Source organism: Botrytis deweyae (genome assembly GCF_014898535.1).
Source record: "Botrytis deweyae strain B1 chromosome Unknown BDEW_007, whole genome shotgun sequence".
Classification (NCBI taxonomy): Eukaryota; Fungi; Ascomycota; class Leotiomycetes; order Helotiales; family Sclerotiniaceae; genus Botrytis; species Botrytis deweyae.
The window spans coordinates 21,797-39,924 of NW_024066214.1; the positions used below are offsets into that span (position 1 = coordinate 21,797).

General features: G+C 39.6%; 4 protein-coding genes across 4 annotated transcripts; 3 read left to right on the forward strand and 1 right to left on the reverse strand.

Annotated features, from left to right (window-relative positions):
• Positions 1-658: 658 nt before the first annotated feature.
• EAE98_003721 (uncharacterized protein) lies at positions 659-2,880 on the forward strand (the record flags this gene model as incomplete). The annotated part of the gene is made up of 3 exons (XM_038951341.1): positions 659-665; positions 719-803; positions 861-2,880. The coding sequence occupies 3 exons, from the start codon at positions 659-661 to the stop codon at positions 2,878-2,880; spliced, it is 2,112 nt and encodes a 703-aa protein (XP_038811814.1).
• Positions 2,881-4,187: 1,307 nt separating this feature from the next.
• EAE98_003722 (uncharacterized protein) lies at positions 4,188-4,886 on the forward strand (the record flags this gene model as incomplete). Its single annotated transcript, XM_038951342.1, has 1 exon — positions 4,188-4,886. One exon carries the CDS (start codon positions 4,188-4,190, stop codon positions 4,884-4,886), a length of 699 nt encoding a protein of 232 aa, XP_038811815.1.
• A 54-nt stretch (positions 4,887-4,940) lies between these two features.
• EAE98_003723 (uncharacterized protein) lies at positions 4,941-6,718 on the forward strand (the record flags this gene model as incomplete). The annotated part of the gene is made up of 4 exons (XM_038951343.1): positions 4,941-5,187; positions 5,398-5,762; positions 5,820-6,496; positions 6,562-6,718. 4 exons carry the CDS (start codon positions 4,941-4,943, stop codon positions 6,716-6,718), a joined length of 1,446 nt encoding a protein of 481 aa, XP_038811816.1.
• Positions 6,719-8,837: 2,119 nt separating this feature from the next.
• Positions 8,838-10,746, reverse strand: EAE98_003724 (uncharacterized protein; the record flags this gene model as incomplete). The annotated part of the gene is made up of 3 exons (XM_038951344.1): positions 8,838-9,921; positions 10,174-10,409; positions 10,525-10,746. The coding sequence occupies 3 exons, from the start codon at positions 10,744-10,746 to the stop codon at positions 8,838-8,840; spliced, it is 1,542 nt and encodes a 513-aa protein (XP_038811817.1).
• Positions 10,747-18,128: the final 7,382 nt, after the last annotated feature.

An 18,128-nucleotide genomic window follows, 5' to 3' on the forward strand; every position in this document is an offset into this window, starting at 1 on the left:
ATAATAATCAAAAAGAAATTAAATTCAAAAAGTAATATTTTAAATCTTAATTTTAAAAAGTTAAAGCCTGAAAATTAGTAAGTTTTATTTTCATACTATTGATTTTTTGATTTCTTAAATAATTCGAAATTCAAATAAGATTATTCTATTTTTAAAAAAATGTATATAAAATTTAATTAAATATCTAATCACTTATAGAGTTTTATATCTTTCCTTTTTCTAATCGAATTAATATAGAATTTTGAAATAGGTAACTTTTAATAGTTTTTAGTATAATATACATTAGCTAAATTGAGGTCGGCATTTATTCAAAACGATACTAAGTAATCTTCAGCACGTACCTTCAAGCTGAGTCACCCAACATAATCACATGTCAACCAATGATGTTCTCCATACAATCCCCATGATTTCATTCTAACATTAAACATTCCCAGACTTTCAATTCGTTGTTCGTCGTTATACTTTGAAGACATTCGACTGGGGATCATATCAGCCTCGGTCTTGTTTCTGCTTGAGTTGATCATATGCTTCTGTTTAATCTTCCACAAGCTAGCTAGCTAATAAGCTATGATGTTGGTTTGAAGACGATGTTATTAACACTTCTTTGTTCTTACTCGGCATCTTCTCTTTTGTACAACAACATATAACTTTAATCAAGATGATAGGTATGTTATACTCCCAGCAGCACCCCTTATCCAATTACTGACGAAGTTGGTAGATCATGTTCTAGGGCGACCTTCTGTGAAGTTTCGTAAGATACAAGTTTTGGCTGTGGTTTCTTTCTGGTCGTTCTACCTTTTCAAGTAACATTCCTGCGCCACCCTCCTACTATGTCATTAGCTAAACATTATAATTTACAGAGGGAACAGAGATGGTCCACCAAAACTTAGAAAACTATCCCGTCTACTCGAAAGATATCTCACACCATGGCAAACTCTTGTCATAACCCTCCTCTACCTTTACATCGCGCGAAACTTGGGCAAACTCGTTGGACTGGAATGTCCGGAGCCTTTGGCAAACCTATACACGAGATCATACTTTCGAGCAACATGGGTTACTACAGCTTTGGATGCGGGGTTTTGGAGTGCCATGCGTATAAGGCGGAAGTGGATACGTGATTTGGCTGGTGTCGTATTCACGTTTTACTATCTGATTGCTGCCGAGCAAGCCGATGAAAAAGTACGAAAAGTCAGAGGCATGTTGACCGTGGACCATCTGAGAGTTAGCTGGAATAAAGGAACAACCCCATACCTGGGATTTTTGTCGAATCTATTACGACCAAGGTTCATGAGATATCCACCTAGGGCGATTCGAATACCGAGACCATCGAGTAGTGATTACAAAGAACCAGTTAATGGATGGTTATTCTTTGATGGGCCACTATCAGCTTTAAAGAATCATACAAAGGTGGTTTTGGATATACCGGGCGGAGGATTTGTGGCAATGGATCCAAGAACAAACGACGACAAGTTATTTGCATGGGCAGGGAAGACTGGATTGCCAGTGTTGAGTTTGGATTATAAGAAAGCTCCAGAGTTTCCATATCCTTACGCACTGAACGAATGTTACGATGTCTACTGTACAATAATCGCTAGTCGAGGACGTTGTGTGGGGTTATCCGGAGATGTAGTACCAAAGGTTGTCATTACGGGAGACAGCGCTGGTGGAAATCTAGCTGCTAGCACTACGTTGATGATTATTGAATCTGGGAAAACAGATGCTCGACAATTCATGGGACAAGGAACACTTCCGATTCCAGATGGCTTAGTTCTCATATATCCGGGGCTGGACATGAACATTGGAAATTGGATGAGTGATGAACAGATGAGTTTGATTAAAGAGAAGAAATATAGGAAGACAAATAAGGGGATCATCCAAAGAAAGAGCATGCAATATACTTTGGCAGCAGGAACACCTCATCAAAGTGAAGATGAGGATGAAAGTCCACCGAAATTGCCCTCGCCACCTGCTAGCAGAGAAGAAACCACAGAACTTTCTCCTGGAAAACCATCTAAAATTTCACTACCCTCTCCTCAATATAGTACGGCCGCTCCTACAATCCTTTCCCCGTCTCTAACGAGGACTCCGGCGAATATTGAACCATCGACTCCTTCAACATCCCACCATCCAGCACCCTTACGCACTCGTCTTGCCATGTCATCTATGATATCCTACTTCAACGATCGTATTCTTACTCCTGAAATGATGCGTGCCATGATCATTCTCTACATAGGTCCTCACAACCGTCCTGACTTCTCAACCGATTATCTTCTATCCCCAATTCTAGCACCTGATTCATTACTAGCTCAGTTCCCAAAAACTTACTTTATCACTGGTGAACGAGATCCATTAGTAGACGATACGGTTATCTTTGCCGGACGATTAAGACGCTGTCAAGGCGAAGATGCCGCAGAAGTTATGCTGATTCCGGGTATCAGTCACGGATTCTTACAATTCGTCGGAATCTTTCCAGAAGGTTGGAAATATATCTTCCAATGTGGAAAGTGGATGCAGGAAATTTTCAACGAATCAGAACAGAGAGAATTCGCGAAAGCAAGTGGGAATGAGAGACACCATAGGAGGACTAGAACAGAAAGTTCTGGGGATGAAGATATGGGACTGGAAATGAGGATGAGTATCAGTGGAAAGGGCAAAGGGTCAGGGGATGTGAATGGACATGGCGAGAGAAGGAAAAAGGAAAAACTTCTGAGAGAAGAAATTGGGAGTGGGGAGAGGGGAAGAACGAGGTTAAGAGGAGGACTCAAGAGACAGAAGAGTATGGTCAGTTTGGCTAGTGAGGATGATCTCTTGGGAAGGAGAATGTTAGGGTTGGTGGGGGGTTTGACGGGAAGAGGTGACGATGGGGGCGCTGATGATTGAGGTTTGATTGTGGGGAATTGCAGTGAGTATACGGGTTAGGAGTACTGGGGCTGTGTGTATCTAGGCATTGGGATAGGTTATAATATACGAAATCGATACTTTTACAATAATTGTTGAACAGGGTTTGAATAGACTAGGGTGGAATTTTGCCTGAATAAATCCCAGGTTAATGAGCGCTGGTCAAGTGACTCTAGAGGAAAGATATAGTTACTCAATTCATGACGCGTTCTGTATAAGATGCGATGGGGTGGGATGTGGTGTGATGTGGCTTGGGGTTCTGATTGTACTGTTATAATACTTATTTAGAGGAAGGGAGAAGGGGAGGAGTGAAGGGGAGGAGTGAAGGGGAGGAGTGAAGGGGAGGAGTGAAGGGGAGGAGTGAAGGGGAGGAGTGGAGGGGAGGAGTGAAGGAGTGAAGAGAAGAGAGGAAAAGGAGTACTTAAACTTACTAAATACCTAGAGATATAAAAATTAATAAATATATTATCTAAATACCTAGTATATAGAAATGAAAATCTATATGGAAAATCTAAGAATAATATTGTGATTCTATTAGAGATAAGAGAAAGTTATCTGTGAGAATTCATGATTTATCTGTAACGTAATGTAATTGAAGAGAAGAACGTTAAAAGCTGGGACTCTAGGAGATTGTTGTTGTAACTCACAAAAATGCTTGTCAATTTGGTATTCATCTCTGTAGGACATCATGTGTATGGTAGGTAGTCTGTGTATGGTAGTCTCCATCGCACCTTCCCAAATCGAAACAAGATTCGGTTGCTTCCTCCCCCTCCCTCTCTGATCATCTATGAAGATTGACAGAGTGACTTCACCTTTCGATTTTGAAAGTGATCCTCCTGACTTCTCAATCAACAAGAATCTGCTCACTTTACCTAATCTGATTTCTCCAACTCGACAACTCGACAACTCGAAACCTTCTACAACTCCAAGAACTTACCTCTCTTTGCGACAACACCAAGATATCCATCAGAATCCCTTGAATAAGAGCTTTATAACAGCCTTTCTTCCTTCTTTCTTGATACTTGAGCTCATTTTGCTACATAATCGAGGGTTGCGGTCAATTTCGACTCAAGAGGTCAGTTATATAAACGATCTATACCCCTTTGCTGCCAATTTATCAAAGTTTACTTGCTTTTCTTACTACAAGAATTCAAATTCCGCGTTCCAATAATTGATTTGAGATCTCACCGAGAAGTCAAATACTTGGTGGAGAAAGCCAATTGCGATGCAGTCCTTTACAATCCTCTTTCCATTAACTAACATCATTTCAGACTAGTTACAACAAAACCATGTCTTCCATTAACAAAGTAACGAAGTTCGTAAACAGAAACAACCCGACGGCCAAAGAATTCATACCCTTCCTCAAGAAGCAAGATGCGACTTTCTGGCATTTGGTATTTTCGGAATCGACGATTTTGGAAGCCATGACATCGCATGAGGTATTAAAGGACATGCCTCCTCTGGAAGGACAGCAGCTTCAAGCTTTATTTGCAGGATTATATCTCTCGGGAGAGGAACAAGGCCCTAAATGGATTCTGAGTGATAAATACAATGAGACACCATTGGAGAGGGCAGATGACCAAGACCATGTTTCCCCGGATTTTCGTGGAGCTAAAATGGAGAGATCAAACAAAAGGCTACGGGAAGCAATGGGAGAAGTGGAAGTCCTTGATTCAGGATCCGAGAAAGAAGATGATGAAATCATTGATTCGTTTCAAAAATGCACAAATTGTCGAAAACCTAATTTCGCTCAAGGTTTATTCCATAAGCAGAGAGATAATTTTCTTTGCGCACATTGCCAGGCAGTTTCAAGCTTCCATCGCCGCAGATCAGGAACAACTTCAGTCTCATCCTTACCTCTTGGCTCTCAAGCAAATGATGCCGAACCAATCCAGAATAGATGCGAATCTGGAAGTCCACTACTACTCGCAAAGTCGTCAACTCCCAAAGCCATACTTCCGTCTGTCGCAGATAACCTCCTTTCCTAGGTCTTCAAACCCCCAGAAACTCAGTCTTGTGAACGCGCCATCAAACTTGATTCTATGCCAATCCCATTATCATTTGATGATTCAAAATCTCCGGATAGAAGAAGTCAGGTCCCAGATATGCCAGTTGCATCAGTTGACCAAGATGCCTATCAGGATAATTTGAGAGGCGAGCAGTCATCCATGGAACTGGATAACAACATTTCAAGTCCACCATCGTTAGTCGCGCAGTCCAGAGAAGAGATTGCGCTGAAGCTATCGTCTCTAAAGTCGCAACCGCTAGTCTCAGAAAAGAAGAATTCACGTAAGGAGATCGATCTAACCGATGAAGCTTCTAACAAGAACAAATCTAAAGAGGAATTGGATTGAGAGTCACAAGGTATTGACCTTCCCATTCGCTCATGTGTGGCTACCTTCGGAATTGGCAAGTGCTGTGGCCGTGTTATCAACGACGATGCTTTATTTTTAACTTTGTTGGATCAAAAATGGGAAACATTACGACTGATTGGTCCAGTTAAAGCCTTCCTCTTCAAGGCCATGAAGGCGAAATCTGAATCCGTAACTGGTGATGTTGACGCGGTGTTACCTTCTTTCCAAGATAGTGATTTCCCACTGGAGCACATTCTAAAACTCATCACCATCAGTAAAATTTCTACTTGTGCAAAGAAAGATAAAATCGGCGCAGAAATTGCACAAGTTAGATGTGACTTTGAGTTACACAACTTGGTCGAGGAAGCAGGAATGGCGGTTGATCCGACTGTGAATCTCAAGAAAGGGCATCCTGTTGATATTCGAAAAGCTATGTACTACGAGAAATTGGCTAAGATGAACTTCTCGAGGGCGGGAGGAAACCTGGCCACTTGCACTGAGAAAAATCTGGTAAGTGTCATCGTCACTAGTTCAGTAAATGTAAGAACGAGCACTAATGTATTATAGAAACCATTTCTCGATGATTGCCGCAAGCAAAAGAGAGTTGGCGGTAAGATTTCTCAATTGATAGATTCCTTTGGTAAAGGATTTTTGTTCCTCTATCCATTCTTTATGCCCGAACTCCAAAAGGGAGGAGAAAACAGGACCGGATTCAAGAAGTGGTCAGTTGCTCGCCTTAATGTGCTATGTACTTTGATACACTCATCACAAAGCGCTTTTGCAAAGAATTTGAAAATCTTAGCCAAAGCATTTGAGCCTTTCCTTGTCGAGTTATCTAATGATCTCGAAATTGAAGCCTTGTTGAAGGAATTAGATAGCCAAGATCTACACCCAGAAGGGTTTGAAGATTCCCGGGACCAGCAACACAGCGGTGATAGTGATAATATGGAAGAACTTTTTCAGGAATTCCCTGGAACTTCATCTGTTTTCTTTGCGGGCAAGTCGTCGAATCCGGGATTGACCATTCTATTGGAAGATCTACAGAGATTTGCCGAAGGAAGCTGGCTTTCAGATACTGTTGTAGATGCAGTCATGCATTTATATCGTGAGAAAAAGCCAAAGGATTTGTACTTGTTGAGGTCATCCAACCTCGAGACTTTCAATAACAAGCCAAAGGAGGATCAAGAAGGTCTTTGTAAGATGTACATTGATTCTATCAAAGGCCCGGGTCTGTACTTCAACCAGTATGTTCATCATCCTCTACGTTTTGACTTGATTTTGGAGAGATTACACTAACATTGAAAAATAGGGTACTTTGCGTCAAGGCCTTTGCAAGTCACTGGACTACTCAACTTGCACAGATTACCACATCAGCTGGACTCGAAGCGACTGTCCTGATCACCATTAAATTATGGGACAGCCTCGAAAATGGCCACACTCCCACTTTGGATTCCAAAGATGGTTGACCAAAATTTTCATGCTAGAAGAAGACCCCAAGACGGTGAAGTGTACGGTGAAAAGAATGAGTTCCATGAGACAATTGAATTACGATGATTCTGGAATCATTGCCTTGCACAACGCCATTGCCATTTACGATGGTCAAGCTGATACAGAAATGTTTCAGAGGAATGGAGTCGTCAAGAAAGGTACAGATTTTGCTCCATGGTCGTGCAACATGCGAAGAAGTTGTATAGGGATAGAAGAGTCTAATGGGTGGATAACCGAGTTTAGTGGGAGGAGAGCTGATTTTATTAATGGGATCGAGATTTTCAAAATGCATATTTTCAATGGCTACCTAGTCAAACGAAATGGAAAGGAAGGGAAAAGACATAGTAGATACTTGAATTAGAAAAAAATTCTTTACTATAGAAAACCCATCAATAACTAATCTATGGCGCGTCATACGGACATTTTTGCTCAGAACGATATTAGATGATAATAATCAGATTTTTTGATATTATCTAATCTATACTCTTATCTAGCAAATGTTCATATACATTATCTTATTTATTAATTATATATTATGTTAAAATTAATATAAATTTAAAGTCTAAATCTTAATTATTAAAAAAATAAAAATAGAAAGAAATAGATTAAAAAATAAATAAATTAAAAAAGAAAAAAGGAAAAATTGAAAAAGATTCCAATATATAAGTAATAATAATAATAATTATGAATAATAATAATAATAATATAATAATAATAATAAGAATAATAATAATATAATAATACTACTAATAATAATAATATAATATAATAAGAATAATAATAATAATAATAATAATAATAATAATATAAAAAAAAAACTTGAGATTATGATGTAATAATTATTAAATTTCAAAATGATTTTTATTTAAATTCAAAATAAGATTGAAAACAGATTTAATTAAAGATTAATTAAGATTTGATTAAGAGTTAATTAATAGGTTTATTTTTTAATAATTCTATTATTTGTAAGAATTATAATATTATATATAGAAAATTCGATTTATTTATTATCAATTTAAAGTAAGTTGTAATTCTGATTATTTAATTGATTATAAATCTTTTGTAATATTTTTAATATTATAGTATTATAGTTTAGAATTTTCTAAATCTTTTAATTAATTATAAAAATCTTTAAATCAATTAATTTATATTAATGTAAATTAGAAATAATAATTATTATATCATATTCTCTTAAAAAAAAGAGACTCAAATAACTTATATTTTTTCAATTAAAAGATTAATCAAAAGATTTATCAAAAGATTTGAAAGAAAACGATAAAATTTATATAAAAAAAGATGAGATAATAATGTGAAATTTTATTAGATAATATATATTAGATCGATTTTAAAATCAGATAATACTATATTAGACGAAAGAAATCGTTCTGAGCAAAATATCCGCATGACGCGCTATACTAATCTTGATGTATTATTTATATCCTATAGTGAAGATTTTGATTTCATGAAATACAAATACACCACTCCCACCCCACCCCACCCCCTCAAACAACCAAAAACCAAAACCCTATAACCAATAACCAAGAAATACAAGCAAAGTAAATCAAAATCAAAATCAAAATTAAAATCAAAATCAAAATCAAAATCAAAATCAAAATCAAAATCAAAATCAAAATCAAAATCAAAATCAAACCGATCAGATCGGATCAATTTTCTTAAAAAGAAGATGAGATGATATAAAAATAAAATAAAATATAACACAATAAACTAGGTAAGACGTATATTCAACAACAACGACAACTAACTCCATTATTCTCCCTCCCAAAAACGCCCGTAAATACTACATACATACATACATACAAACATACATACGACCCATTTTCTGCCTTTCGCGCGTACGTACCAATCATGGACTTTTGATTGTCATCAGATAAATAAAAAGGCGTGACATGCTTTGCTCCAATCCGCTCCGCTCATCCCAACTGTCTTCATCTACTTTTTTTTCCCCCAAATAACAATTTATCCCATCCCATCCCATCCAAGACTGTTTGTTCTATTCCATATATCTGTACAATTCATCTCTCTTGCCCACTCACTCCTCAAATGTTTTCATTCATCCACACCCCGAAAGAAAAATCACTAAGCAGCACTATCCGCACTATCGGCACTCAAATCACTCTTCCCACTCCTGGCTCTCGCCGTACTCGCTCTTCCCTCTCCCGCACTCGTATACGCATCTCGACTCTTCCTATCCGCCACAACGACCTTCGCAGCCAACGCATCACGGATTTCCTTCTCATCTCTGTTTCTCCACATTCTAACACCAGAGTTGCTGAGTGGCCAGAGAACTTTATTTTCGCGCATCAATTCTTCCTCGGTATCTGCCGTCACGCGTTCTTTTCTTCCGTAGACGATTTCATCCCAGGAAGGTGCTTTGACGGATGTGAGGATATCGAAATCACGGGCGAGCTCGGCGCAATAGTGATCGAGGGGAAGATCATTGACGTCGTTTCCAAAGGGGTTTTCGAGTTCGTTTCCAATGGCCATCAGACCGACGATGATGTATGCGGCGGCAATGGTACCTGGGATGGTAATCCATTTGAGAGAAGCATAAAGTTGGAAGGGGAGAAGATAGACGTAAAGGTAGACGATTTGCGAAATGAGAATGTTGTAACCGATGGGGAGAGGAGTTTGGAGAACACGTTCAGCAGCGGCGGAACAATCGGTGAGAGCGTTGATACAGCCGAGAATTTGACCAAAGACGACGGGAGAATCGAGAGTGCCGTTGCGGATGGTTCCTTCGACGTAGGAGTTTAGGTAAGTGAGAACTTCATTGGGAAGATTTCCAACGGGCTTGCTGGATCTCTTGATGGCTTTTCGGGGGTTACTAGCAGCGAAACTGAGACCGAGGTATTCACCAGTGCGCTTCCATGGTGTTCTCTTTTTCTCGATGAGGACTTCGGGAGTAGTGGCCGATTGAGCATAAGTATTGAGATGATGGGTTAAAGCGGAGATATCGGCATAATGGGCATATGGTTCGAAACGAAGTTTATGTTTGAGAGCAACGGCAAAGGTAAGAACGAGATTGATACCCGTTACTTTTGCGAGAAGATCTTCTTTTCCCATGTCACCTTCACGTTCTTGGATGTTGACCCAGATGAATCGAGCTAGGTTGCGGGATTGGACCGAGAGAGATGCCCATGCTTTACGTCCATCGGAATAACTATGTTTTTGTTAGTCAAAGTTCTATGTATAATGTTTTGAATAATTTGGTCTGCCTCCATGGCAATGGCCCTCGGAGAGCCAGCGGAGCGTCACTTCAAAGAGACTTGACTCTTCAATGTCTAACATTGACTGGTAAGATGGTATCATATATGGGGGCAAGCCCCCAAACCCCCTTTAGCTCGCTGCGCTCGAATTTTTTGATGTAAAGTTCCTATGCAGAAAGGGGAAGAAATGAAAGAGGGGAACCAACCGTTCATAAGCAGTGGTACTCTTGAAACTTAATGCCAAAGAAATAACAAAACCAAGGACCGTCAAAAGTAAGGTATTAACAGCCAATTCTGTACCCGAAAATTGCGAAATACATGTAATTAAAGTAGACCAACATGCGATCCAGAAAAGAGGTACGATCATTCGAGGAATAACGGATCCATGAAGGCGCATAAAATATGGAAGTTTGGAATGAGCATCGAGGTTTCTTGGTCCGACCTATTGATGAAGAGGTTGTTAGTCATATTGAGAGGTTCATGGAGGTTTGAGTTTGGGGTGAATCAGATGAAAGGTAGCAGATCTGACTGGAAGCAATGAAAGGATATAAACATACAAAATAATCGTCCAAATTTAAATCATGTCTGCTTTGCCTCTTGAAACTACTTGGAGTGGTCGCTCCACTAGCATGTACTTCAAATCCACCCTTAGACCTCATCGTGCTCTGTCTACTAGGAGTAATCTTCTCAGGATTTGGATGAATAACGGTTGGATTGGGATTGTCGTGAGGAAGAGTTGAGGAAGTTAATGGGTCATGACCCCCAAAATCGTCGGCCATGATGTCGGTTTTGTGGAAATTCTTTAAGGCTTGAAAGGTTGGGTCGACTCAAAATAGGAGTCTAGAATGATTGGAGAAAAGAGAGTATGGATGCCGCGGTGGGTATCAACAATTGTGGGTAGATGGTGTTTGTAAAGGAAAGGTCCAGATTCGGTTATGCGTATGTCTGGTATGAACGAGTGAACGGACTTGACAAAGTGAATCAGATTTGCTTCGTATCCTCGAAATACCTGGTTAATATGTAGTATATGGCTCGATATGTGAATGGGTTCGCAAGTTAACCCGGTTCTTGACTCTGCTATGAAATGCTGGAGCTTGGAAAAGAATTGGGGAAGATCTTGGTCAATGAGCGAGAGTCATGTAAGGTTGTAGATTAAATGGATGGATGGATGGATGGTAAAGGAGGGAGTGTTTGAAAATAAAACTGGATCTCTTCTTCTTTTTTATTCCGATTCGGATGAAATGAATGAATGAAGACTTCTGTATTGAATCTTCGGTGGCTCAGAGAGAGAGAGGGAGAGAGAGAGGGGGGAAAGAGAGAGAGTCTGACAACAGACCATATGGATGTGTTTGAATGAACAAGATGTATCTCGGAGGTTTAAGGATGGATTTAAAAAAAGAAATGTGCAGCAATGCTTGCTTTGAACCCCTGAGAGATTAGATATGGACCATTGAAAGGTGGAAGGGGTGGAAGGGAAGGAGCGAGGGTCGAGAGGACGAGAGGGTCAATGATTACTAGGAAATGATTAATGGTCAATGGTCAATGGTCAATGGCACAAAGACTCGTGAATATCTACGATATCTAACCTTGAAAAAAGTCAGCTTATGAGCTTAGCATACCGTAATTAAGCCCCCGGGGGAGTATGAATAAATGTGGAGATGTATATAATTCCCCTGCTTCTACTCTGTATAGATTCTTCATCGCGTGTATCAACTAATTAGGGAGTGATTGTGAATTGAAAGGCTTCCTGCTGATTATAGAAAGCGAGGTTTGAGATCAGGTTGGGGGTCAAAATACGGTATCAGTGAAGATATTCTATAGTCTATAGTCTATACTCTATAGTCTATATATAGTCTATAGTCTTTACTCTTTATCTAGGTACTCTTTACTCTTTACCTACTCTATACTCTATACCCTCTCCTCTACTCTCCTTTACCCCATCCCGCATCTATAACAAAAAGCCCAATAACCTTTTCCAAGCATTCTCCCCCTGATACTGTGTTACAAAGTCGTTACAGAATCTGCACATGCGAAAAAAAGAAAAGGTACAGACGATATAATGTACACGATCTCATCCATCATCCATATCTCATCAATGATAGGCGTACCTTAAAACGCCACTCGCCTCTCAAAACGCCACCCTCCAGCCTCCCTCCATCCAGAGCCCTGGGCTGCAGGTGCGTCCAGTACCTTTTCACCATCTGCAACCGATTATCTAGGATTCTTACGCCATGAACATGTCAAACATGTCACTCCCTCATGAATCATCCTTTTTTCTGGTTTCCCTTCATAAGTCAGTCAGTTAGTCAGTCAATCAAGTCTCATTTGGGGAATTAGTCTACTATTTCTCCAACTCTCCACTTCTTTAGACACTCCCGTACCGTATTTTGTACTACATACACTAGTCAGTTACTAACCTACCACTTACTACTTACCACAAACTACCTAGACATCCACAAACCGTTCATCATCCCATCCCCTCCCCTCCCCAAAAAGAGTTCGTGCAAACTTCACACGCTAGGAGACTAAGTAGGGGCTGAGTAATTAATTACGCACACATGCATACTCCATCCGTACTCTCCCTGCGGGTCGGGCCACTCTAGACCATCCACGTCAGGGGAGACTTCTTGGCACGTGAAAAGTTTAATCCTGGACTGGGTGCCCCTTTTTCGAATTTCTTTGGGGGGTGATTAAGCCTTGTGAATGAATGGAGGGCTTACGCCATATGCAAATGCAAATGCAGATGCATCGATTTATTCTCCTCTGCATGCATATGCACAATGAGGTATAAATAAATTAAAGGTACCTAGGTAGGTAGGTACGAAAATGTTACACGAGGGACGAAGGACAAGGGCGAGTTCTGAAAATAGGTTTCATGTATTCAGCCTTGGGGATTTTCGTTCCTGCGGTTTGTAGATGGTTGGAATGGGAAGGAATGGTTTTGTTGGTATTCTTATTGTAACGACATTCTACCTACCTACTATCATATCAACAACCATCATTTATTACCTCTATAGAGTTACAAACTCGATACCTAGATACCTAGGTAAACATGAAAACATGAGATGAATTATTCCATACTCAGGACCAGTGACCACTCCCTTATTTCCATCCAATCCTATCCTATCCTATCCCTACAAGGATCCACAAAAATCACAAACAATAGCTCGTTTCATCTCGTATTTCCCTGTGGGAGAATTTTCCCACCCCATGCACCACGACCCCAAAACGGCATGAGATCTCCACTTCCAACGGGACCTAATGAAACATTTCTGCGCAAGAAAGTGATGGATCGGCAGATGAGAGTTTGTGAAGTTCTGGAAGATGCGAGGATGGAGAGGCAGGGCAGGAGGAGAGAAGGATTTGCCGATCGATTCTGGCGATGTAGAACCGAGGATGAGGGGTGGGCTTGGGATGGTGTTGAATACCTAGGTAGGTAGGAATAGAAAAGCAGAGGATAGAGAGGTAAGATCTTACATGAGACATAGTCGGTTACGCAAGCATACATATAATAGCCAAAAGCTGGAATGCTTCAAAATGGGACTCTGCTTATTCTACGAGGGCGTGTCTTTGATGATTGCCGGACTAAAATTTAAGCGAATTTCCCCACCAAAATCATGCTTTATTCTATATATTTATAAATATATAATAATTCAAATATTCATTATAATATTTTAAAATTTAAAAGGCATAAAGAGATTTAATCAATAATTCATTTGATATTAGAAATATTAATTTTGGAATTGAATTGATAATAAAATTTTATATAGAAATTTGATTCTTAAAATCAACATTATTTCTTATAAAGATTTTAAGCATAAAAATTCAATATAAATTTTGATTTAATTGAAAACTTTAATGAAAAAACTAAATTTATATTATTAGATTTTAAATAAAAATTTATTACTTTTATAAAATTTCAAATATATAATAATATTGATTGATTTAATATTGAATTTTAAAATGGGTGAGTTTGGGTGAATTTTGGTGTGAAAAAGTGCTTGCGCACGGACCCGGCATTCATCAAAGACACGCCCTCGTAATTATTTCACAGATTGTTGTATCTGTCCCCACTAAGGTTATCTAGTACTCGAGTACCTATCCTATCCTATCTCTACGTAACCGAAAAAAGCGGCGGAAATTCACTACAATCCAAAAGAACTTCAACGACTAAAACTCTTCTTGATATAATATTAAATAATAAAAACATCTACTATCAATACAAAGAAGACTCAAATTTTTGTATACTTTTTTCAAATTTCAATATTTAATTTGAAATGAATTTATAATCTATTAAAAAAGACGATTAAAAGGGTACTCAATTTCCACCGCTTTTTTCGGTTACGTAGAGCCTATGTACGGAGATATATTTTTTCCCACAAGGATTCCACGCCGTGACAACCGTGGCGAATTGCTTCCTCCTCATTCAATTCCTACCACAATCCATCGACAGGTACTAAACAGGTAACAAGCTCGAGACAGGATAGTAACAATACGTGAGAACGTGAGCATCAATCTCAAATCCATTTGCTGATCTTCCTCCAAACCCCAATCTCCAACATCCCATGCTTACGAAGTACACCTTGGCCCTCGGTCAGTTGCTCTTGGAGATATGGAACTTTCCTTTCCATCTCTCCATTCAATAATTCTCGTTCCCGGCGGGCTCACGAGTCACGAGATGGTCAATGACCAGTGAGCTTGAATCGGTATCGACCCCTAACTACTTCCTCATGATTCGAGACCGTCCTCAATGAATCCATAAGATCTTACATACCTGCATACATGCATGCCATTCATTCATTGATAAATATCAAAAAAGTCTAGAAGTCTCCATCTTCCTGAAAACTTCTCTCTCATCCACATTTTCTTCAGTCCATCCGAATTCCATTCTTCCATCGCGGGGTCTCCGCTCCCAATAGTGTTTCTCCGGACGCTTTTGGGTTCAGTCTGACCCCGTGCAGTTGAGTTCAGTTCGGTGAAGTCCAGGTCGGATTTTGATTTTGATTTTGATTCTGATGGAAACAAATATACTTTGGGATGAGGGAAGGTTGGTGCGTTGAGACATAGTATATACATACATACCTATATTATATTCCTATGTAAAAATTATTTCGTGGTGAATAGATGAATATACCATATCATCATACCTAGTAATAAACACGACCCAGGCAACATCTCAGACATATAATAATTTCGCGACCTGGAAGGTACACTATACGTACCGAGATTCATCGCGGTTAATCTTACAATCCAATCCAATCTTCACCAGTTCCTTAGGTAGGTAGAGACCTAGATAGGTATTTAATAAAGTTTTCATGTTGTTTTCTTATTCTCTTATTTTCTTATTCTCTTATTCTCTTGTTTTGGAAGAGGAGTCATTGCATTGGGCATTACTTCGGGTATGTATCGAATTTTCTAATGACGGATCGATACACTCGAGTACCTAGAGCCTACCTGGATAATAAAAGCTTCCCTATTGATTCCTCTACCTCTATTGAAGTGCAAAACACAAGCTCAAAACCTCAAAAGAAACCCGGGCCATACGGAGTACTTAACACACCCTCATCAGGAAACTCAAATCAAATCTCACTTCTTACGGTCCTCCTCGGTACGTAAATCTTCCTCTTCCAATTCCATTTCACCCCCGCCGCATTCAGGACACTCGCGTGACCTATCGTGAGATTACCTATACGATGGATGGATTGCCCATTCATTCATCCACTCAACAATTCTTTCATTATCGTACACCAGTATGCATTTTCTGAATTCCCAATTCGTAATCCTATCTACCATAATGCCATTTATTGTATAAGCCTATGTAACAACTAAGATCCCTCCTTGTGCATACATCCACGCGACTAGAAATATATAGAAAATGCTAGATAGAAATGTATATACCTACTACCTATTACCTATACCATAACTGCACAACGATAAACTACAGAATAAATAAAAAAGAACTGATCCATATTAATCTTATATTTGATCTAGAATTTCTCCTCAATTCAGCTACACATCTGTTTACCTAGGTTTTTTATAAGAATACAAGTATATATAAGTATAAGCTTAGATGAGTAACCTTATGATTGGCATTCGGTAAATGTTTAAGGTTATTTAGTCAACAAATGTAGTTCTATAAATATATTATTTAAAAAATCTTTCCAAATATCCTACAAGATATGCAACAAATCTCGAGAAGAGAAGAATAGGTATGATAGTTAAATGGAGCTGGAGGGAAAGAGCAAGCATGAATATCTAGGGTTAGGTGGAATGTGGTGGTCTGGATTTGATGGATTCACGTGACTGGAATATGTGGTGAGGACCACCAGTGGACTTACCTAAGTAGTAAAGTGTAGTCTGGTGGCTTGTGGGCTAGTAGGTAAGGTTAATCCAGTACGTACGAAGACGGTTTCTTCTTCTTTTTCTTTCTTTTTCTATTTCTTGCACGTCTATGTACCTATACTCGTTATATAATCTAAGAGCGCGATGCGGCTACGTGGGATTCGTATATACCTAGTACCTACCTATCTACAGCAATGCATTCTCCGCATATAAGGTTACCATTTCATTTCTCTTCTTGCTCACCTATAAAGTAGCATTACAGGTAAAATTTACTCCATCTATCTCCATTTCATTTCCTACCCCGTGATTTTCAAAAATATAGGTCTTAGGGCGCTGAGAATGTGGAGGAGAGAATGTTTAGTCCTGGGATACTTCATATAGATGGATGGATGGGCGAGAAATCGCTAGAAATCGCCACTCCATGTGGCGGATTCGTAATTTTGGGGCTAGTGCTAATGGTAGGGGGAATGATTGCGTTATGAGGATAGGATGGTTGTTTGGGTGGTTTGCGTTGGTTTCTTTTTGGAACGGGTGGATAGGATTGGGCTGGGTTGCTGGGATTGTTGGAGGGGGGAGGAGAGGAGGGGAGAATGTTGTGGGTTTGTGGGTTTGTGGGTGGTGATTGTATGTGATATGGTTGGTGTCTTGTGAAGATGCGAGTTGAGGTTTGGGGGTTGGAGGGTTGGGGGGTTTGATAGGTTTGTCTGGCTGGTTGGTTGGCTGATTGATTGTTTGTTGGTGGTAGGGAAGTGAGGAAGAGGAAAGTCGGGATGGGAGGTTAAGTGAAGTGCATTTCAGAAGGTAGGTAGGGATATATCAAAGGTGAAGGGAAGATATGGGCTATTGTCAATACTTTCACACATTTCCGCGAGCAGAGAAAAGAAGGGAAACCGAAACTCACTGAGCAATGAGAGGTCAAGAGGTAGATGGAGATTCTATGTATGTACACGGAGATGGGGATCTGGATGGAGAGTCTGAGGATGATTCCATGATTCTGTAGGAGGTAAGGAGAGTTCATTTTCTGGGCTGGTGAGTGTTGTGGAGTGTATTCCTACACAGGTACGCAATTTCTTTCGAATCAAGGAGTTGTGGTATGTGAGTGAGGAACTGTGAGAGGGGTGGGTGATGGTTGAGAATTGAGAGAATGGGGGAATGAGAATTTCATAGTATTGTAAGTCTGGCAAATTATGCTGGGTTCGCATGGAGGTGCTGGAGGCGCTGGAGGTGCTGGAGTTTTGGAAAATTGAGAGAGTGGTAGATGTAGTAAATCATAAAGGTAAAGGCTCAAAGAATCTGCTAACTCACTTTGGGGTTTGTGAGATGGTAAGCGAAGAGTGAGAAATGTTGTTGTGTAGATGAATGATGTGGTGGGAGAGTTGAATTCAACCTGTTGCTCTGGTGCCTTCTATGACAGTGAATTGAAAGATAGGAGGATTAGATATTTGTGGTGTGGTTTATTGGGGGTGGTTAGAGTTTACGTTGGGTATGAAGCAGGAGGTTAACTACACAATCTTTACAAAATCATGAAAGAATAGGAGATGATGTGGAAAGAAAGAGAAAGGAGGTACTGAATGTGTTTACTGAAGTGGAAAATTGAACGGAAAATACTGGGAGAAGAGAAGATGAGATGGTGAGCATTGATGGTTAGATTGATGAGGGATGATGTGGGGAGTGATAAGAGACTGAGAGGGGCAATGCAGAAGACAGAGAAAAGATAGTGGTGGGAAGGAGAGTGGCTTTAAGATTTCTAGTGGTGAGTTTATGGTTTGTGAGTAAGGTGATTGTTTTGATTCTTTGGTATCTGCATTAGTGTGCACAT